Source organism: Pleurodeles waltl, chromosome 3_1, assembly GCF_031143425.1.
Source record: "Pleurodeles waltl isolate 20211129_DDA chromosome 3_1, aPleWal1.hap1.20221129, whole genome shotgun sequence".
NCBI lineage: Eukaryota > Metazoa > Chordata > Amphibia > Caudata > Salamandridae > Pleurodeles > Pleurodeles waltl.
Window position 1 is genome coordinate 1390246981 of NC_090440.1, and position 23183 is coordinate 1390270163.

Here is a 23183-nt window from a genome sequence, read left to right on the forward strand (position 1 = left end):
TTTTGCAAACGTGTGCAAAGATGCCCACGTTGCCGCCTGACAAATCTCCAGGACTGGAATGGCCCAAGCTAGCGCAGTGGTAGCAACTTTGCCCCTAGGAAAAATGAGCCCTCAAGACCTCAGAAGGTTGCTTCCTGGCCAATGGGTAGCAGATCTTGATGCAGAGAACAACACGGAGCAAAATGGTTCGCTTCTGCCCCGACCCTTCTTTGCTCCCACATACCCCACAAAGAGTTGTTCATCCATCTGGAACTCTTTTGTGTGGTCAAGGTAGAACAACAACGATCTTTTTGGGTCCAGTCAGTGGAGTCGCTCCTCTTCCTTAGAGGGATGCAGTGGAGCAAAGAAGGTAGGCAGGGTGATGTTCTGACCCAGATGAAATGTGGTCCCCACCTTGAGGAAAGAGGCACGAGTTCTGAGTAACACCTTGTCTGAATAGATAGTGAGATATGGTGGCTTTGATGACAGAGGTTGCATCTCACTCACCCTCCTGGCAGATGGTATTGACACTAAGAAGGCTATCTTGGTAGTGAGCAGCCAGAGGGGACAGTTGTGTAAAGGCTCGAAGGGAGTACACATCAGAAATATGAGGACCAGATTTAAGTCCCATTGGGGCATAGCAACGGGCGTAGGAGAAAAACATACATACAAGCCCTTTGAGGAATCTATGTGCAGTGGGGGATTTGAAAAGTGAAGGCTCATCAGGCAGCCGAAGGAATGCCAATAAGGCAAGTAGATAGCCCTTAAGAATACACAAGGTAGAACCTTGCTGGGCAAGGGAAAGTATAAAGAGAAAGATATCAGAAAGAGAAGCAGAAAGAGGATCAATAGACCTTTCTGTACAATAACAAAGTGTTTCCAATGGCAGGCGTACACCGTTTTAGTGGAGGGACGCCTGGCTGCCAAATAACTTTACAGACTTCGGGACGAAGGTCAAAAGCCATCAACTGTGCTGCTCAGTCTCCACGCATGAAGGCAGAGTTGACCGGTTCGGCTGGAGAACCCTCCCCTGCTGCTGCAACAAAAGATCCTCCCGAAGGGGCAGCCCGAACGGAGGACTGATGCTCATTTTGAGAAGCTCGGGATACCAGAATATCCGTGCCCAATCTGGAGCCACTAAGGTGACTTGGGCCCGGTCATTCTTGATCTTCTTGAGAACTCTGGGCAGAAGTGGTGGTGGTGGTGGTGGGGGGGGGGGGGGGGGGGGGGGGGGGGGGGAGCGTAAAGGAGGCCTGAACTCCACTTGCGTCGAAAAGGGTCGCCAAGCTATTGCCACCTTTGAAACTCCAACATGCAATACTGCTGACAATGCGTGTTCTCTGCGAAGGTGAACAGATCTAACAAAGGCTCTCCCCACTGTGAAAGGGTCCTTGTGCCACCTATGGATGGAGATACCATTTGTGATCCGCTAGGCATCGACGGTGGGGTTTGTCCGCCCTGGCATTCAGAGAAACCGCCAGTGAGGGAGATGAAATTGAATCCACCCTCCAACTGGACGAACATGGTCTTGCAGAACCATACTAGAACACTATGGAAGAGGTGGGCTGGTTGGTGGCCGACCTCTGGCTGTACCCTCTGGATCTGAAGGTACCATGACCTTGTCCTCGCACTGGATGCTGTGATGGAGGACTACGGCTGACCTGTGGGTGGCGTGGTACCCTGCCCCTTCCTAAGCCTTGAAAGGGGCAAAGGGCAGACTGCTGGCGAGCAGGCGCTGAAGGGCACAATGATATGGCCGTATTTCTAGAGTCCCTGAACTGCTCAAGCGCAGAGTCTGCCTTTTCTCCAAAAAGGCATGAGCCATCGAAGGGCATGTCCATCCGGTTTGCCTGGACATCCCCCTAAAAGCCAGGCGTGGCGACAAAGGGCCACTGTTGATGAAATTGCTCTGCCCAGAGTCTCGATCGTGTCCAAACCACACTGAATCGTAAACTTGTCTGCATCTCACCCATCCTGGACAGCTTGAGTGAGTGTGTCCCATATACCCTGCGGGATCTGGGGCAGTACCTGTGCCACCGTATGCCATAAAGTATGGGAAAACTGGCCCAGTAGGCATGAGGTGTTTATGGACCTCATGGCAGGCAGGAGGAAGAAAACATCTTCATCCCAAGTTGGTCCGGCATCTTGGATTCCCTATCTCTGGGAGCGAAAGGAAAGGCACCATGGAAAGTGGAGGCTCGGACCACCAAGCTCTCCGGGGTGGGGTGTTGGGTGAGGAGACTAGGGTCAGTAGGAGCTGGTCGATGGCGGCAGCCAACTGACCTATTTACAGGAGCCCTTGTGCTGGGTTTGAACCACATCCCCAGCAGGACATGAGTAAGGGCTTCGTTGAAGGGTAACATCGGCTCCGATGTAGAAACCCCCGACTGAAACACCTGTCAGGATGTTTGTCTTGACCGGCACCGTAGGCAACTCTAGGTCCGAGACCTCAGCTGCTCTACACACCATCATAGCATATGGAGCTCCTTCCTCCGTAGCCACAGAAGGAGGTGAGAGCATGCCAGTATCTGGAGAGGTATCCAGTCCACTGGCTTCCCCTAGATCCTCATACCAGTCCTGCTCTAAACTATACTTTAAAGGGTCCTCAGACCCCTCCATTCCTCACCTGTGCTTGGCTGTTGAAAATAAGCCTCAGGCACAGATCTGGGCCCTGTCGGTGCCATAGAAGTCGGAATCAGCTTAGTTCGACATCGTTCCGGCTCATCTGGAGTGAGGATGAGAATCGCACCACCAGTGGGTGCTGGCAGTGGTGACGTCGGGACCGATGCCAGAGGAGGCCGACTATGTGGAACCAGAGTTGGTCCAGATCCGATATCTGATTCCAGGGTCCCCAACAGCGCCAAGGCCGAAACCACATTCATCAAACCTGATGGGGTCCCTGCTGAACTCACTGGGTCCAAAGACCCACACGCAGGGCAGCTCATTCAAATATGAGGCGCATGGCTTCTGAAAATACTTTATATTGAGCGGGGCGCTCCGGATCACGGATAGGGGGTAGACGCGAAGTCCGCCCTGGCATCAGCTTTGTGGAACCGTGCTCGGAACGTTGATGTTACTGTGAAGCTTCATCGGCCAACGGACGGGGCAAAGTCAAAGTCCACTGGGACTTTTTTTTGTGTCTCTTCCCCGAGTGCCCGGAGGACCTCGAATGAGAAGAGGACCTGGGGCTCCTGGCGCGGTCCTGTGACCTCCTACTCAAGCGGGACCATGGCCTCATAGGAGCTGGGCCTACCGATGTCAACTGCCGGGCTGCAATGAATTTCAGAGACCGCTCTCTAAAAGCTTTCATGGGGATGGCCCGGCAGTTGGAGCACGACTGAGTCTTGGTCTCTGACAAGGCACCAGAGAAATACCTGGTGGGGGTCCATCACCTACAGGGTGCAACGGCAGGCAGCACCCAACCTGAACCCAGTCTTACTCAATGAAATCTCGCACATATGAAAAAACATCTTCGACAAAAGTGTAAAAAAAAAAAAATACATTTTTAATAAAAAGGCCTGCCAAAAAAGGCAGAGGGTATCTCTATCCCAGACCTGCTCTTAACCGGCACAGAAGGAAAAGAACTTGCGTACGTGCGCCGGGGTGGTGCCTTTATAGGCGACCGTGACGTCACAAATGGCTCCAACGATGTTGAGGATGCCACGTGGAACCGAGCGACGCATGTGGATCTGAACAACGCCACCGAAAGGTGCACACAGGGTATTGCTCAGCAAAAAATTCCAGATTTGAAACGGACGCCAGGGAATTCAAAGGTAAGAAATCTGCAGCTAGAAGTCTCTATCAAACTGGTAGAGACATATTCTAGTGGCAGATTCCTTGCCTTAGAATTTCCACTAGGCGTCAGTCTGGATCTGGAGATTTTTCTCAAGCAGTACCCCTGCGTGACATCAGGTGGGGTTGTTCGATTCTGCGTCTGTCATTGGCATTACCCTGGTGCACTGATTTAAGTTTTTTATCACGACTTTTCATGGCAGAAGCGCAGAGCCATGAAGAACACTGTTCACTGGTGCACCAGAACTAGGGCCCTGAAAGGGAAGTCCCTGTCTTTAAAAATCAGTTAGCACAGTCGGGAGGATGGGTGGGTCGGTAAGGAATCTGCAATTAAAATATGTCTCTATGAGGTAAAGAATTATCAAAGGTAAGTAACTTGTTCATCTGATGGAGACTTCTAGTTGGAGTTTCTTTACCTTAGAATAGATTCCCAAGCAATACCATCCCTGGAGGCAAGTCTGCAAACCAAGATCATACTAGGAAGTCTTGCAGGACTTAACGGGCAAAAAAACCTGTCTCTTCGGACCAGACTGTCCAAGCAGTAGTGTTTAGTGAAGGTGTGAAATGACGTCCACATTGCACCGGACATGTCCAGGACTGAAACTCTGCGTGCTAACACAGTGGTCTAAGCTGTTGCTCTTGTAAGTGAGAATGCAAATCCTCTGGGGGTTGCTTCTTAGTCAATGGAAGCACATTTTAATGCAGAGAATGACTCATCTGCAGATGGTCCTGTTCTGCACTGCCTGAGCTTTCTTTGCACCTATATAACCCAGAAAGAATTGAACATCCACCCAGAACTCTTTGGTACGATAAAGGTAGAAAGCCAACGTTCTTTTGAGTCCAGTCGGTGGAGCCTCTCCTCTTCCTTAGAAGGATGTGCTGGCGTGTCAAAAGTAAGGTGATGGATTGGCCTACATAAAAGGGCGCAACCACTTTTGGTAAAAATGGAGCGCTGGGAAGCTGTATAGCTATTTTAGCCCAGTTACTTTTTATTCAGAATCGCTTTATTTTTCTAGCATTGGCCTCAGTTGCGGTGTTTTATATTCTCTGTTTGTTCCTTCGCCTAGGAAAGCATCATGTTCTTAGCATTACACTTTTGCTGGCAAACCTATCTGACTGCAGCCTTGAGGAAAGCACAAATTGGTGGGCTGTCTCTCCAACATTCACAGAACCATACAGACCTTTTCTTAGAATATTAACTTTATTATAAAAACACTCCTTTGTTCCATACACATTAGAGGGAGGTTCCAGCCAGGTGACCACGACTGCATGCTAATTGCTTTCGCTACAGCTGCTTGCTTAGGCTACCAAACCCCTGGCCTATGTGTAGACGGTGTCTTGCTAGACTACAGGCTTCCTTGCTCAGGTATGAGGGATGATGTCTTCCGGGGGGGGGGGGGGGGGGTTAAGCCTGAAGGGTGGATTAGGGCTTATTATGCTGTGCTCCAACATAGATTAGGTAGGAAAGATATATATCAACCGTGGGGACAGTATGGTGGGACGGTTTTTGTGTTTCACACTCCTGGTCACCCTTTTGCTTTTAGTGTGTTTTATCCTCCTAGTTATTGCAATAAATCCCATTTGATCTAATATGCAGTTTCTGCAATAAATCCTTATTGAACTATATCCTGCGTCTGTTGTCTTTGCCTGTGTGAGACTAATGTAACAGAGAAAGGGATGAGATCTGATCGACGACAAACTCCCCTGAGAACTCTTTCTTGTTATGCACCCGGTTGCCATAATCATCCCTGTTCTTGGGCAGAGATGAGGCGCTGCTAGTTAGCCGGAAAAAACAAATTAGGCTGACAGCCGTCACATGGTGTGGAATTCTACTTAGTACCCCACAATCTATGGGATTCTGTTGCCCAAATCCAATAGCCTTATTAGGATAATGTGCGACATTGCGCTGCTAACATTTGATCAGCCACTAATTTTCAAATCCTCTTTAGTACCTCTGTCTCACTAAAGGCTAAATACACCTCAATACTATATATAGAGACGTCCGTGGTATTGAGGAATTCCTCCTCAGCTAATTAGGTAGCACCTATCTAACGCTGTATGTTGTTCAAGCTTGAACCTTAAAAGGATCAATCCCCACTTGGTGTCCTATATCTGAAGAAAGACCTTTTACCATTAACAAGGCGAACCCAGAACAGGTAGCAATTGCAGTAAATATTGGAAAATGGTCTAATGGCCAGGGGGGTCAAGTTACATTTGTTGTTGAGGCTCATCCAGCCTACAGAACAGAAATATTTTATTCTTCGGTCTCTTTTCCAGCAGTTGATTTGAAAACAAACATTTAATTATTACACACCTGCAAATATACCTGCACAATACAGAGCTTATGCATACTTAGAAATACCACTATTTTATCAAGACCATAATAATTGGCTTGATGGCACCCTACCACATACAATACTACACGTTATGCAAGGTCCTCTAAGAAATGAAGGCGAGCTGACCTTTATTGGCCAAGGATACACTGCACCCTGAAGCAGCAACCTTGACATTAGCTAAGGTTCTCCGCTTATATACAGAGCTCACTGGAATATACAGACTGTAAAGTACAGTTTGTAATGCAAATACAAACCCAGCATGTGCTGCCCCAGCACAACCACACACAGCTACACCAGGCATTAACCCTGCAACTGTAAATTTGATCATGAGTAAAGTACCCGCCAAGCGGGAGGAAATTCCCTTTTGGTTGGCTCAAAAATAAATGCGCTGGAAGCAGTCTTTCCCCATACGAGTCCTCAGGATGAACATACAATGTTCACTATGTGCTTGCCATTTGGGATGGTTCCCGCAGAAGATAACTGCAATACATGGGGGCATGGTATTTGCCACGCTGTATACTACCGCACCCGGTACGCCAACATTTGCCAATCTTTTGGAAGTGTTAAAACAAATTCAAGATGAATACGGGGCTGCCGCAGCCCTAGACTTGGGGATGCAACTAATGGGCGATTTTGCCAAGGTGTCTTCAATCACATTAAGGAACCTTAAAGAGCAAGCAGTTTCACTAGCAGTGCACATGCGGCTCCAGGACGTTCCTGCGCAGGATCAAGAACGTGAGCTGCCAAAGATTATCACTGAGACCTATTCTAGTATTGGTCGAGATAGTCTGGGGGCCAGACCCATTAAACTACAACTAAAGGGTAGAACCAATAAAGACTCTGCCAAGCAAGCACATGAAGGTACCAAAAAGTGCTGGGATAAAAACAACAAACACCTAAAAAACAAAGGGGAGAAACTCCGCATTCCGAGACCCCTCAAAATAGATATAATCTTAGAAATAGAGATAAAATAACCATGCCTGACAGATATCAATATACTGATACACGCCAATCTCGTTCCTTTCAGGACTCACCAGAAAAACACAGTAAGAGGTGGGCGGTCAGAACAGCGAGCAGAGTACTTGAAACCGAGAAAAGACTTACAATGCTCGTCCGAAGTTTCTGTTAAGAAAGAAGAGAAACTTCCCCAACAAAAACCACAGTTCAAAAAGAAAAAAGTGTCAGCAGTTGCAATACGACACGCCACTCAGCAAGAGAGCTTTTCTGAAGAACAGAAAGTGGGCACTGGCACTGCTAGACAGTGCAGCAGAGGTCACAACAGTTTATGGGGATCTTCAGGAGCATCTTGAGGTGAAAGCAACTGATGACTTCTTACAAGTTGAGAACGTGGCCTTTGGGTCTCCATGCCAGACAGGGTATATAAAGTAACTATACAGTTGGAGGGAGAATTTGAACGCACAAATTAAGCTATCTTTTGGGACCATGCCTTCACCATTTATGATATTTTAATGGCTGAAAAGGATTGGCCACCAGATTTTGTCTGTGATCACCCTTTGAAGAAGAGATTATTGAAAAATCTTTCTCGTCCCTAGAGAGCTTCTAGAAATACACACCATTGATTGGGCAGTGGCCGCAACCACGTAGAGTGGGATAAAGATCCCCCTATCATGTAATACCAATTAAATCCCAACCACAACCTCAACCTTAACCCCAATATCCAATAAAGCATGAGGCACAAGCACTGGTGAGGGAAATCCTCTCACAGTTAGAATACCAAAGCGTTAATGAACCGTGTCTCACCAATGAACAATCCATTGCTCCCTGTCACTAAACCCGACCAGTGCTATAGCATAGTCTTAGATTACAGACATTTAAATAGCCACACTCTGCAACAAATATATATATTTTTTTTAAATAGCCTTCATTAGTGCCCTGTTCTTGGGATAGGAATTGTCAGATGAATCAAAGAGCCTTGCACCCCAATTTATGGAAAAATGTGCACAAATACAACCTCAGAACACAATCAGAAAGCTCCAGTTTTTATTGGGCTTTTAAAATTTTGGCAGAACTTATATTCTAGACTATGCACAACACATTAAACCACAATATGACTTGATACGTCCTGACTTTACCAGCAAATACTGGACAGTCAAAAACACACGCATTCTCAGAGCATTACAAAAAGACATGCTTGTAGCAAAACACATGCCTACAAGGAACAACAAAAACACCTGGTCATCAGAGTAATTTCTGGTGCCATTGGTTTTACCTATGTAACATTCACTGAGGGAGAAACCATCTCAATTCCATACAAATCACATTTGTTCTCTACAGCAGAACAACACTTTGCTCCCACTGAGAAAATTCTCACTGCTGTTCAGATGGATGCCATTAAAAAGAGACCTCTGGCCCAGGGGAAACATATTGTCGTATTACCCCATCCCGGCCCTTGAGGCTGTGTCCAAAGCTAGGGTTCCTAATGCTAAAGCATTACATCCACGTTGGGATCCAATGGGCAATGTCTTTGAAGGCAACTGATGTGGACTGTATGTTTGACTCAAAATTACAAATTCAAGATTTTTTTCAATACAAACTTGAACACATTGCCTATTGAACAATAACAAACAATTTTGTACATTGATGGTTCAGCCCAACCAGCAAAACGCACTAAACATCGATATACCGCCGTTTGCGCAGTCTTGAGTGGATACATGAATGATGGCAAGTTCCATTTATTAACAACACACTTACACACATTTATTACACACACATTTATTAACAACCCACTTACTCGCAGACCATAGGGGACTGCACCACACAACTAGCAGAGCTCAAGGTGAGGGCACTGGAAAACAAAGACCCTGAACAGTTGATGCTGATTGTCTGTGATTCGTATTATTGTGTCCAGTCCTTCAATGACTATCTGCATTACTGGCACCACAATAGGTTCAGAGATTCAAAGGGAAACACCATTAAAACACAGACTTCTGTGGTTGGAAAGTAGCGTATCTGAAGGAAACGCTGCCCAACGTCCACGTTGTACATACACTAGGACATCAGCGTATTGAAATACACTTTGCAGGCAACACCTTGGCTGATGAAGCAGCCAAATCAGCAGTAGCTACGGCTTCTGTTGCTGCAGTAACTCGTTCTAGAACGAAATTGGATGATGAAACACTGTCAGCTGTGAAAGCTTTGACTGACGGCACGCCCTTACCAAAAGCATATCTTGCTAAATATTCCTATGGGATATCATGCCTCAATACAGCCCTAGTAGTTATACCAGGGGTGGGTAATCATGTGATTCCCAATTAAGGCCAAAGACCAGAATGATCAAAGCAGCACGAGAGTGTTGCTTCTACCCATGCTAGTGTGGCGTCTACAATTTAGTTGTTACAAACACGTTACTGGTGGCCAGGTCTCTACAAACAGACCAAGCAGTATATCCTCTGTTGTGACATCTGCCAGCAAATAAAAGGATCCACCGTAAAACACCCACCGCAGACACCCCTTCTAATATCCAACAAACCATTACAATGTGTGTACTTGGACCACTTTGGTCCCCGGACACCTGATAGTGCATACAAATACATCTTACTCGCTGTTGACTCATGCTCCAGATTTCTATGGGTTTGGCCACAAAGCTCAGCTGACGCTGGAACTGTTATTAAACACTTGCAAGTCTTTATCTGCACATATGCTGTTGCGGATTTCCATTCAGACAAGGGCCCTGCTTTTGCCTCAAGTGCTTTCAGGGACGCCATGGCTTAGTTAGGGGTCCAATTGCATTACTCGTCTCCATTTCATCAAGAGGGAAACTGTGTGATGGAGCGACGAAACAAAGATTTAAAGCAATCCTTAACCGCCAGAGTATTAGGCGTGGGTCGTAGCTGGCTTACACACCTAAATGGAGTACAGAGAGCACTTAACCTGCCAAAAAGATCCCTGGAAGGGCGTACTTATTATGAATGTCTGTTTGGAACACAATGTATGTTCCAGACCTTGCTGGTCCTGGCGCGGATGCGGCCGATACACCTTTTGACATAAATGAATGCGTCACTGTCTTGAAGGACTTATAACAGTTCCGTGACGAGAATGCATCTGCCAGTCCCACCTCCTGGGGAATAAGGGATGTACCAATAACATCTACCGGCTGGTTTCCAAAAGTTGGGGATCTAGTGCGTGAAAAGATGGCTGAGAGAAAAGAGTTTGGTCCTTCTTTTCATGCACCGGTTCCAGTCCTGGGAATACACAGTACCAGAACTGTCATACTACCACCGCTGCCTGGCTCTAAAGGAAAATAGCTTCATCTCCATCGACTATGTCAAGCTACCCCATATGGCCTGTCCTGCACAGCAGAGGTAGCAGACTCCTGGGTAGTACCCGAATCCCTCTCACTACAGACCAGGATGTTCCTCTACAGGTTTTCAGCAGCAACGCTGACACCTCTCAGAATGGGAAGGGTGGAAAATGAACTTTCATTGGCTCCAATAACCTCGATTGCAACAAATAATACCAATAATATTGATCAATTCTATTCAAATTCTACACAAAAGGGTGGCATAGTCTACTATAAACCACAGAGGGAGACTTCTGCAAGTTCTCCTCTTTCGAACATGGCTACAGTCTTTGCACGAACTGCTTCTGGATATTTTGCAGACATCAATGACACTTTCACTGACTCATCTGCCTCTACTGCAGCAGAACTGTCAACAGCACGTAAGATGATAGTTAATTTTGATTCAAATTATTTCATTCTTCCATGGAATTATCTATGGCTTTTATTGACTACATTTGCCTTTGTCTGTTGGATTGGGGTTGTCATTGTTTTCTTCTTACTGATAGATTACCTTCCTGAATGCTCTACAGTTGAACAGGTGGATAAGGTCCTAAAGCCACATTTTTCTTCACAAAGTCCGCAGAGACTTGTCCTTAATGAACATTTGTGCTATACCAATTCCTGATGAGATTGTTCGGGATAAAGTATTCTTTGATATATATGGCCCAACGGAGGTCATTCAAATTCCATATGTATTTAAACTTTCCATGAACAATGTAATTACACCCTGACTAGTTTCTTATGATTGGGATATGAAAACAGGTGATTCTATGATGTCTGATTTGCAATATTATCCCGTATTTGAAAATGAGGATGTGTATCAATCCAAACTAAATTATGGATATATGTACTGTTCTAATTATTATGGACTTCATTTTATTCACAGGGTAAGTACCCCAAAGACTATTTATAATTACACACAGTGGGAACATTGTCCAACTCCACCAGTGGGGAGTTCCAAAACTGAAAAGTTTGCATATTTCCCTGGGTACAATGTTAAAAATACTGAGTCATATTATTTTAAATTGCCAGGGATGGTAAGTCAACATGTTTTATTGACCAATACAAAATTAATTTATTTTTATTTCCTTTTTTCCCCGGTTAGCTATTGAAGGCTATGAGTATTGGCTGAAGTCGACAGAATTGAAAAACGTGTGAGGAACTGAAAAAATTGGCAAATCAGGGGAAAGGAAGCTTTATTTAGAGCATGCCAGATACCGGTTTAAATGAAACAGTACAACAAACAAGTTGTTTAGGCTTAGCAAAGATTAAGGAATTGAATGCACCAAGTATTCCTACCCCAGCAAAATTTAATAAATGGCAAAAGTATATAAACGCATCTGAAGATCAGCTTGATGAATGGGTTCGGAATGGAACATTTAACAAATCACTTTCACATCCTGGTGGATGGATATTGTGGCCAGTAGACACAAATGGGTGCCATACACATTTTGTAAACTCTACAGGGGATTTTAGAATAAGTAGGCAGGACCCTCGCTATATCTCATCGGAACATTCGGGTATAGTGATAACATATAGTGTAGGGAAATTATGCCATCAATGAGTTGAAAAGTTCCTCACTATATGCTGTTAAAGAACACCTCAGTGTCCTGTCCAACTATACCGATTTATAGGATTTCTGGTTAGGCCCCCGAAGACAAAACAGAAAGTGCTTCTTATACGCAGTATATAATGAGATTGGGAAACTTTCCCAACAAGAAGCAGCTGCCCAGTTAAGACAAATTGATCAGAAAAATGTACAGAAAGCATTTACCGTTGTAGATAATGGTATTAATACCTTGTCGGACCGGATATACACATTAAAAAATATTGTAATATACATTCTACAGAGTGACATGTCATCTTTACACCACGGACAGAGTCAGCTTAGGTCCATTACGCAGTAAGGTTGGACACTACAAGCACTGAAAGCAGGTCACGTTTCCTGGCAGCACGTTAGCGCAAGGGACATTTTTTCAACATTTAATTTGACGTAACAACAACAAATATTGGCTAAGAAGGAAGCGACTTATGTCATGCTAAACATCGAGAAATTAGAAAAGGGGCCTTTTACTGTGGCTGAAATACCATCTACTGAATGACTAATACATGGGATTATAAATCTGCCTATTTCAACACTTCAATTCACATCCTGCTTAAAACACATTCCAGTAGGCAGATATGAAAGGCTGGGAGATAGTTGCATACAAAGGGTGTTGGGAGCTTTCCTTTTGGTACAAATGTTTCAATGGCTTGAAAGAGGTATTTCTTAGCAGTGGCGAATGCAAGACTTCTGTGTGCCATTCAATGGTTTGTAAAAAGTTGTCCTTGCACAGGTCATGTAATGCCTCGGCAGCAAACGTGGCTTGTTATCCGAAGGGAGTTCCAGTTTCTTTGATTAGACCTGCGTTACAGGTGCTCTCAAAAGGCAGCTATGTGCTCCTTAATAGTGATAGCTATTGTGGAATGCGAGCCGGAATAGCTTATTTCGTTTCGGTCTCCCAAATTATCACATGTTGTAGGAATGCCCTTCCCGCCCCCCACACAACAAAGGGAAGTAGTATAGATTTGGCCTCATATTGGGATTTCAGATGTGAATTTTGACAAGCTCAGCAGACACAAGGCTTTATTGTTTCAAAAACATGTGGCGATTATATCTGCGCGCGAGACCTATCCGCTTCAAGTTGAGAGGTCATCTGTAGAAATTCAGTCCCTTTTAAGCACAAACTTTCCGAGACACTTCGGTGAATCCGTGGGACGAATATTTAACACGTCTGGTATTACTGGAATGGAGCTGTTGGTTCTGGTTTCATTCACACCTTCTCCTCTATATTTGGCGTAATACCTTCAGCTACACACTCAATATTTGCAAGTGTTTTTGGGGAATTTCTGATTACTTTAGCTAGAATACGTGGCATCTTGCTGTTGCTACTCTTTCTGCGCAAAGGCTGTCCATTTGCAACAAGGAGGACTGAAAGCACCACCAGCGCAACTGTGTGGTGAATGCATGGTGCAGTATTTCGGAGCACTGCTCCTTGAACAACTGGACTGCGACTGGTCTCTGTCATTCCGACCGGTTTTGGATTGTGTGCATCCTGTTTTTCAATGCCTTTGAAGCCTTTTGATTGTGCACTGAAAGTTTGTCTTTCTACTTGGCGCTTACGGTCATTGGATGCTAATCTGTTGATTTTCTTGATGAGGGCTTATTACCAGACATGCGCGGTGAAGGGCGTGTTTGCTATGGGAAGCTGTTTATGAGCTGTCCTTTGTGGAAAAAACAACTCTTAACTCAACATTGGGCACAACACGGAATGCTGCTGCCTCACCCGGAGCTCAGGCTTTGGAATGCGAGTGCTCTATGGTTTTCCTTGGCAATGATTTGGATATTTTACCACCTGTCGAGGAGGAACATTTCCTCGCATCACTATTCCCAGACATAATTGGCGATTTTAAACCGGACACTGACTTTTGAATTTGGTGTTTTTGGCGCCAGTGAAGTTCAAATTGTCGTTTTTCCCTCCATGCTCAAGTTTCTTTTAACTTGTCACTATTGACATTTATGCTCATATGCTTTTATAAATAGTTTTAATTAGGATTTTTATTTTTAAGCTTTGAATTGGCAAAGGGAGGGTGCTGTATAGCTATTTTAGCAAACTAGGCCTGCCGTTGTGCACATTATCCCAGTTACATTTTATTCAGCATCACTTTATTTTTCTAACAGCCATATTTATGGTGGTGTTTTATTTTCTCTGTTTTATTTTCTCCGTTTGTTCCTTTGCCTAGGAAAGCATCATGTGCTTAGTATTGCACTTTGTGCTTTCCTCAAGGCTGCAGTCAGATAGGGTTGCCAGCAAAAGTGGTGAGCTGTGTCTCCAACATTCACAGAAAACATACATATCATATGTGGGGACCATTTCTTAGAATATTAACTGTTTTATTATAAAAACACTCCTTTGTCCCAGAGGGAGATTCCAGCCTGATGACCATGACCGCATGCTAATTGCCTTCGCTACAGCTGCTTGCTTAGACTACCGAATCACTGCCCTATGTGTGGACAGTGTCTCGCTAGACAACAGGCTTCCTTGCTCAGGTATGAGGGATGATATCTTCCCAGGGGGGAACCTGAAGGGCAGATAAGGGCTTATTATGCTGTGCTCTAACATAGCATAGGTAGGAAAGATATGTCACTCCTATTGACAGTATGGTGGGACGGTTTTTGTGTTTCACACTCCTCGTCACCCTTTTGCTTTTAGTGTGTTTTATCATCCTAGTTATTGCAATTCATGGCATTTCATCTAAGATGCAGTTACTTCAATAAATCCTTATTGAACTATGTTCTGCCTCTGTTGTCTGCCTGTGTGAGACTAATGTAACTGAGAGAAAGGGATAAGATCTGATCGTCCACAATTCCCCTGAGGAGTTTTTCTTGTCATGCGCCCAGCTGCCACAATCGTTCCTGTTCTTGGGAAGAGATGAGGAGCTGCTAGTTAGTTGGAAAACCTGGATTAGGCTGACGGTGTCCACCCTCAATGAGATTCTTCCGCCCAAATCCAGTAGCCTCATTAGGATAATGGGAACCTACACGACAGTACGAAGCACCACCTTGTCAGGATAGATGGAAAGGAAGGGTGGCTTCAAAGAAAGGGCAGGTAGCTCACTCACCCTGCGGGCTGACGTGATGGCCACAAGGAAGGCTGTTTTTAGAGTGAGTAGCCTGAGTGGACAATTATGAAGTGGCTTGAAGGGAGAACACATAAAAAAAGTAAGAATCAGAGGAATCTACAAACAATATGAAATTTAAACTAGGAGGGTTGGACAGGTAATCTCAGAAAAGCAAAGATAACACACAAGTAACCCTTGAGGGTGCCCAAAGCAGAGCCCTGCTGGGCTAGAGAAGGAAAAAACAAGAGAACCTCAGAGAGAAGGGCAGAGAGGAGGGTCAACAGACTTATCTTTACACATGCCACAATTTTTTGCCAACGACAGGCATGTACTGCTTTGGTAAAGCGGCGCTTGGCTGCCAGATAATGTTAAAGACTTCGGGAGGAAGGTCAAAAGCTGTCAACTGCTTCCACTCAATCTTCACGCAAGAAGGTGGAGACTGGACAGGTTCAGGTAGAGAACCATCCCCTGTTGCTGTGACAGAAGTTCCTCCCGAACAGGCAGTCTGATCGGAGGATTGAGGACCATGATCAAGAGATCGGGATACCAGACTCTTCGTGCCCAATCTGGTTCATACAAATTACTTGGGCCCAGTCATTTGTGATCTTGTTGAGAACTCTGGGCAGAAGTGGTATGGGCAGAAAGGGATTCAGGAGGCCTGAGTTCCACTTGAGAGGAAAAGCATTGCCAAATGAAATCTACTTTGGAAACTCCAACATAAAAAACAGCTGACACCGTGCGTTCTCTGCAGAGGCAAACAGATCTAACCAAAACTCTCCCCACTGCTGAAAGAGACCTTACACCTCCTCCAGATGAAGACGCCATTAGTGATCGACCAGGCACTCATGGCTGAGTTCATACACTCTGGCGTCCAGAGAGCCTGCCAGATGTCAAACCACCAGGGAAACGCCCTGATGTTCCAGCCATGTCCTGAAGCGCAGAGCCTCCTGACAAAGGTTCTACGACCCCACCCCGCACTGCTTGTTGCAGTACCACATGGCAGTGGTGTTGTCTGTGAACATCAGCACCACTTTCCCTTTGGGAGAGGGAAGGAATGCTTTCAATGCTAGTCTGATCGCCCTGAGCTCTAAAAGATTGATATGGAGTCCAGACTCATTAGAGACCAGATGCCACTGATCTCCGCCTGTCCTATATGGCCGCCCAGTCACTACTGTCAGATCTGGTTGCGGAACAGAGAGAGATCCACCTCTGACCCAATAATGCTTCATAACCCACCTTGCGCAGTTCCCTATGAGATCTGGACAATGTCAGAGAGATTCTGCTGATGCTGTGCCCACCGGATCTTCAGGCCCCAAACTACACTGTGTCCAGAACAGCTTCGATGAAAGGAAGCGTGTGAGAGGGAGTCAGATGTGGCTTCTGCATGTTTCTAGTGAACCTCAGCAAGTGAAGGAGGCCTTCAATACTCTGGAGGTGGAAAACGACAGCCTGGGGCGAGACTGCCTTCAACAGCCAGTTGTCAATGTAGGGGGAAAACTGAAACCCCCGATCCTCGCAGATAAGCTGCAACCACCGCCATCACTTTGGTACACAACCAAGGGCACCGGTAAGGTTAAAGGGGAGCACCTTAAATTGAAAATGCATGGTCTACCATGAAAGGCAAGGAATGTCTGAGCCGGTAGGACGCAAATATGTGCCCTGCAAGTCCAACACTACCATCCAGTCTCTTGGGTCCAAGCAAAAAGGACCTGAGAAGGGGGGCATTTTGAAATTCTCCTTCCTTAGAAAGAGACTGAGAGCCCTTATTGGGCACCAGAAAGTAGTGGGAATAACAACAACCTACTTCTGGCACAGGGACCATTTCCATGGCTCCCTTGGCCAAGAGAGACGCAACGTCCTCTCAGGTGATCACCAGTCACCCGGTCGTAGGATGGTGGCATGGATGGAGAGGTAGTCTAAAAGTGGAGGGAGCAGCCCCTTCAGACTATCTGCAAAACTCAGCTGTCTGACGTGATGGATTGCCCTGGGGGAAGGTGATGGTGAGTCCTGCCTCTAACTGGCAATCAGATTAGGAAGGTGTGGAGGCTGGAGAGGAGGGGCAGTGGACTGGGCAGACTCTCTGTCTAGGGCTGCAGAAGGGAATGAGCCGGAGGACGTAGAGGCCTGAATAACCAAGCTCTCAGCGGGTCTGTGTTGCTTTAGGAACACTGGGTCATTAGGTGCTGGTCTATGGCTGCGGGTGATTGTCCTATTAACAGAAGCCCCTGTGCTGGGTTTGAACCAAGTCCACAGCAGGACATCAGTGAGGGCTTCATTAAAGGGCAAAAGGGGTTCTGAAGAGGGAGCCCAAGGCCAGGCCTCAGACAATCATAAAAAAAGTGACTAAACCTGCAGGTTGAGTAGTTTGAATTATCTACTCAACCTAACTGTGATGTACTTGACCCGGAAACAGGTTTAAAATTGCGTGATCCTAGACAAATATGGTATTTTACAGTCGCCTTTTTCTTCATTCTCACATATGAGTGCACCTCCAAATATGAGAGTTCAGCATTTCTGCTGTAAAAAAATTCCTCTTTTGTTTGATTAAATACACTAAACATTTGCTCCATGTTTAATAAATCCAGCCCACATATAGGGTACACATGATCCATGCACGACTTGCCTCTCAGTTTACCAACAGTTTTGCCTTCAGGGCAGGGGTGTTTCTCAGTTTATGTTTAAACGCTCACTTTTAATAAATATATTACTAAAGCATGATGTGGTAGCGCACTGTCATTTCCAAGAAATGTCAAAAAACCTTCCCACTAACTTGCAGCTTTACTGATCAAAATATACAGTATAGGCCCTCATTAGGTCATTGGCGGTAAAAAACCGCCTAGTGCTGTGGCGATGGCCGCCAAAAGACCATCGTCGGGGCAACCAGCCCTACGCCGTATTATGACCACAGCCGGATTTCCGCAGAAATTCCGCTGTGCCCATGCCGGCAGATGGCGGTAAGGTAGCGCTGCTGCCACGAGCAGCGCCCCGCCAGCTGTCCCATGACCCATAATATGGCCTGGCAGTGTTCTGCTGGCAGACACCGATGGTGCAGCAGCACTCCGTCCCATCTCCTGCCAGAGGACCCCTAAACACAGGTAAGTGGGTGCTCAGACAGGGGAGGTGGGGTGTGAGTGTGTGTGTGTATAGATTTGAGCATGCACGTATGCAGGTTTGTGTTCCGTGTTGAATGTGTGCATGTATGGAGGTGTGAGTGCGTGTACGTTGTGTTCTGTAAAAGCATGTCTGAGTATATGTATGAAAGTGTGTGCAGATGTGTGTGTGAATGGATGTATGCATGCATGGATGGATGGATGAATGAATGTGGGAATGGGTGTGTGTATGCATGTGTGCATGTGTGAAGGGGGGGCGTGAATGTAGGGGGGGTTGGGAGAAGAAGTGGGGGTGGGGGGGAATCCAGGGGAGGTAGGGGAAGACCGCCATCAGTGACAGGGAATGGATTCCCTGTCACTGATAGCGCCTACCTCCATGGTTTTCATGGCGGTAAGGGAGCCACTAAAACTATGGTGGTAGGCGGGGTCATTATCCCGCAGGCGGTACAGTGACGGCCGCCGGACTGGAGATTGAAATCTCCAGCCCGGCGGCCGGTGTGGTACATTGGCAGTTTTGCTTCAGCCAAACCGCCAATGTCATAATATGGTGGAAAGTACCGCCAGCCTGTTAGCAGTACTTTCCACCATATTCCTGCCGACCACCAGGGTCATAGTGTAGTAACAATAATCTGTGAAAATTGGGTTTCAGAAAACATTTATCACTCACACATCACCAAGTAAAGTGTTCAGACTATTTTTTCCATTCTATTAAAATATTTTTTCATCACACAGAAGCAGAAAAAATTGTCTTTCAGAGCTACTGAAATATATTTTCAAATGTTTGTAAAGTTGACTTAGCTATATAAATGTTGTGTGTTAGGAAAAACCTGATCCCAAAAGCCTTTCATTTCACATAGGTCAGACAGTTCACTTTTCAAAATCCTGGAGCTCTGCAGTTATGAGGAAAAGTACTTGCATTGCAAGAAGACAAAGTGACTTTCGACCTCCGTCTCTGAACAGAGAGCAAATATGACAAGAAGAATATACAAAGGCATCTTAATTGCTAATTCAGTTTGAATGAACAGAACACCTGTTCTTTGTCCATAAGTGACGGGTGGAATCTAAAAATAGCTCGACCTCATAAAATAAAACTCGCCATAAAGTGGTCCAGTAGATAGAGCCCTGAAGGCTGAAGCACCTCAGTCAGGAGGGTTAGTCCTGATGGCCACCGAAGGCAGCTCGAGGTCCAGGACTTCGACCGCTCTTCATCACCATGGAATAAGATGCTCCCTCATCCATAGGGACAGTAGGGAGAGAAAGCATGCCAGTGCCAGGGGAGGTGTCCAGACCACTGGTTTCACCCAGGTCCATAGGGTCATCAAGCTGGTATTCTAAAAGGTCTAGTGACCCCTCCAAACTGTTACCGTACCCGAACCAATAAAAATAAGGGGCAGGAGCTGACCTAAGTAGCAAACCCTTCAAGTCAGTCAGGAATGAGTATGGGAGCAATTCCAACCGAGGATCCGTGCAAGTATAGATACACTCTAAAGGTATGTTGCCTCATTTCTTGCAAGCCTGGTAACATGTAGGTGTGGTATTTAAGCAGAGCATGCATTAGTGATTATTTTTGTAAATTCATGGAGCATGGCTGAAAAATGGGCTATCACTAGCCAATGGTACACAGTGTGAGACTGGGCAGCAAATGCATCACTATGGAACTGGACAAAGGCATAATGCTGCATAGAAGAAAAAAACATTTTTCTTGGAGACATATTGCTACCAGAACTACGTGATCTTCAATTCTCCATGTAGCAAAAACAATAGTTTATTGACTTCGCCCTCTCTTGCTCTCTCTCTCACCATCACCTAGCTGCTCTGCCAACAAGTAATTATGTTTAGAGTATTGTCTTGCAGATCCTCAGCAGATTTTATCATTACCTGCAATTAGGTAAGGTGCTGCTTTCCTTTCCGACTTCTACAATGTCCTTTGGGAGTGGAGAATAGAGCATCAAACTCAAAACTGATAATCAGCGGCACCCAATTTATCCGCTCCATTTTTAGGACCGATTTTGCTTGTGATCCACTGCCTAGAAAATCTACACAAATCCTTTTCCACATTTTCCCAAAATCTTTTAGCAACAAGCTTTATATGGGTCAACTGCCCTTCACACACACACCCAAGGCACCAACTTGGTCATCTATCTATCTTTCTCTATCTGGTACTAGTAGCATTGGAATGCAGTAACATTACCACTTGACGGTAGAAAATCCACTGTCAACAGGGTTAATGTGAACTACTCTACATTTTACACCCACCTGCATACCAGCACTTGGTGTTGCCTTCCTCTGCCCTGTCCAGCCAGGCTTGACTCCACGAGTGTGCAAAGTCGATGAGGAGGATTAGCTGGACAAGGATGAAAAAAAAACCTCCAACCATGCCGAAGTAATACCAAACTGTAGAAGGGAGAGAAGAGGGCAAGGAAGTCAGTCGGCGTCCTGAGAATGGGGCCAATTTCAACAGGAGTTAAAGATCCCTGAAGTAAAGACTTGAGCATATCACATAATATCTTTTTAAAAATTCATCTAAGAGTCAATACCAGATATTTAAAAACAAAAATAAAGGATTACATTTTTCTCATTTCTTGCAATTAGATCTCACAGATCATATGATTAAAATGAATATTTAAAAGCAAAACAAGCAACGATAGGCTCCTTTGAAAACATTTATATGTTATTTCTAGAGTTTACAAAGCTTAAAAGATCCACTGAAATAAAACACTTTAACTCTGAGTTAGGAAATAAGATTGCATATAGCCAGGGTATGACAAGGGTGCCTGCTCTTTACTGGCTTCCCTTTACAAGGCATGTCAAGCACAATTTAAATGTTAAATATAGGGACAAACAATATACAAAAGTGATGAATACAAAAGGAAATTTGCTTCAAAAAGCTTGCAATGCCCAAACGAGAAACTAAGTCAGAGCCATGGTAAAGCTGCAGATTAACAATTTGCAACTGAAACAAGCAGAGCATGAAACACCCATGCTTCTTACCTGTTGTGAAAGTTCCATTGGGAATAAAAAAGGCCCCCACAGTGATCCCAACTAGGATCAAGAACTTGAAGAACCAAAACCTGTAAAAACGCAAGAGAAAGCTTCAAAGAAATGCCACTGAAAGAAGTCACTCAAATGACAGGGAGAGTAACAGGAGGTAAAAGCGGACAGTGCAGTGCTAATGTAGGGGTTGAAATTAAGCTAGGCGTTGTGAAATCATTCTAGAATTACTCACTGGAGGACTATATGAACTTTGATCGCAACAAAGACCATAGGTAGCCCCTAAAATACATCTTAATAATTTCAGACCACTAAAAAATGGTTCCATAAAAAGATTCAGCATGCAAACAGTACAATTTAACAATACAACACATAATTTAGCATGTAAAAAATCATTATGGTAAAATCCTGCTATTACTTATTACTATACAAACATTCCTTTGTATCACTTTACTGTTAAAGTTTCAGACATTCTAGGAGAACAACCAAATAAAAATCAAGGGCAAATGAACCAATAAGACTGGGGATAAAAGCAGTTAATCATAACGTGGAATAGTCGCACACCTTTTACAATACATCTTCCTAATCTGCCAGGCTCTATACAAAACTAGGGATGAGAGTATCACACGGAGTTACCGAAAAACACACAAGATTACTCAAGAACAGTAATGCAAGAGCACACAAACAAGGAACGCAAGCGGTTGCTTGCACTCACTAAGTGTGCTTTTGGGGTAGGATTTTCCCCCGCAGTCTACTACCACCATTTACTGCTATTTACAAAATCCACCCTTATATCCACAATGGGCGCAAGGATGCATTTTGGGACAAGAAACTGCTAAATGCAACAGAACACTAATAGCAAGTGAAAGCAGACACTCACACTTGCTAAACGTGCTCTTGCGTTAGGACTGTTTCCCCCAAATTACTGTTAATTACATGAGGAGGAGTAATCACAAAATTAATGGCGATATCCATATCAAAGAATAACACAGAATAGCCAAAATTACTCCAATTACTCCAGCATAATTGAAATTCCGCTAGGTCTATTTAAAATATAGGCACTTAGGCATAAAGGCAAATAATAGAAGCCTGAATATGCAAATTATTCAATGTAAATTAAGGAGTTTTTAACTAGTTACATCTTAGTCCTTGCTGTTCAATACTGAGAATCCTAATCCAAATAGCCATATTCCCTTAAATTGTCCTCTTTGATCTTCAATGTGGCAGAGAACAGGGAGAACAAATTCAGCTCTTAATTTACCCAGAATGAAAACATGCTTCAGTCATTCTACATAGGGTAGACATTACGCTACATCTTAATTTCCGTAGGATTCATATTGACACTTCCTAATTGGCAGAAGAGTATACTAGCTGTCACCAATGTGTCAAGGGTTCACGGAAATTGGGCAAAACTCACCCATTCTGAATTGTGGCTCTTGGATCTCGGCTGCTTCGCACACAGATCATAATCAGTGCAAAGAGGAAGAAGAAAGCTGCCATGGCAAAGCACATACGGTATACAGCCTTATGGCCAACGACGATGTCACAGTTCACGGATCCATGGATGGTTGTGGCAGTGTCGCAGAACCACGGGATCTGTAGACAAGTAGCACAGGTTTAAAACAGCTCTACAGCTACTCAAATCCAAGAGCGGAGGACTTAGCGATGTGAAGCTTGTGGACCTTACAATGCAGCCGGTGGCTTTGGAATAAAATTAAAGGGCAAATAGTTTCATCACCAGAAAAAAACAAACAGCCTAATGCCCGGAAGTGGGACAATGATCTCCAACTCAACATATGAGCATATTGCCTGGTCACTCTGAAGGATACTACAAGTAAACAGCAAACTACTCATTACAACAGCACAGCACCTCCCACAGGTCAAGATGGCTGAGAAAGTCAGTTAAATATCGGGTTCTCTACTGAGGTGCAAGGGAAAAATAAGGTGTACATTTATTTGAGTACCAGGAGTGCAAAATCTGACCTTACTGTGTCCATACATAAAGGACAAGGG

General features: G+C 44.9%; 1 protein-coding gene across 1 annotated transcript in view; it reads right to left on the minus strand.

Moving 5' to 3' along the window:
- Positions 1-23183, minus strand: part of SERINC2 (serine incorporator 2) — a 142194-nt gene that overhangs the window by 39022 nt on the left and 79989 nt on the right. The window contains exons 3-5 of the mRNA XM_069224896.1: positions 22588-22766; positions 21171-21250; positions 20436-20573 (exon numbers count right to left, since the gene is read on the minus strand). Of these exons, the coding sequence (XP_069080997.1) occupies positions 20436-20573; positions 21171-21250; positions 22588-22766 (397 nt within the window). The remainder of the gene's footprint in view (positions 1-20435; positions 20574-21170; positions 21251-22587; positions 22767-23183) is intronic.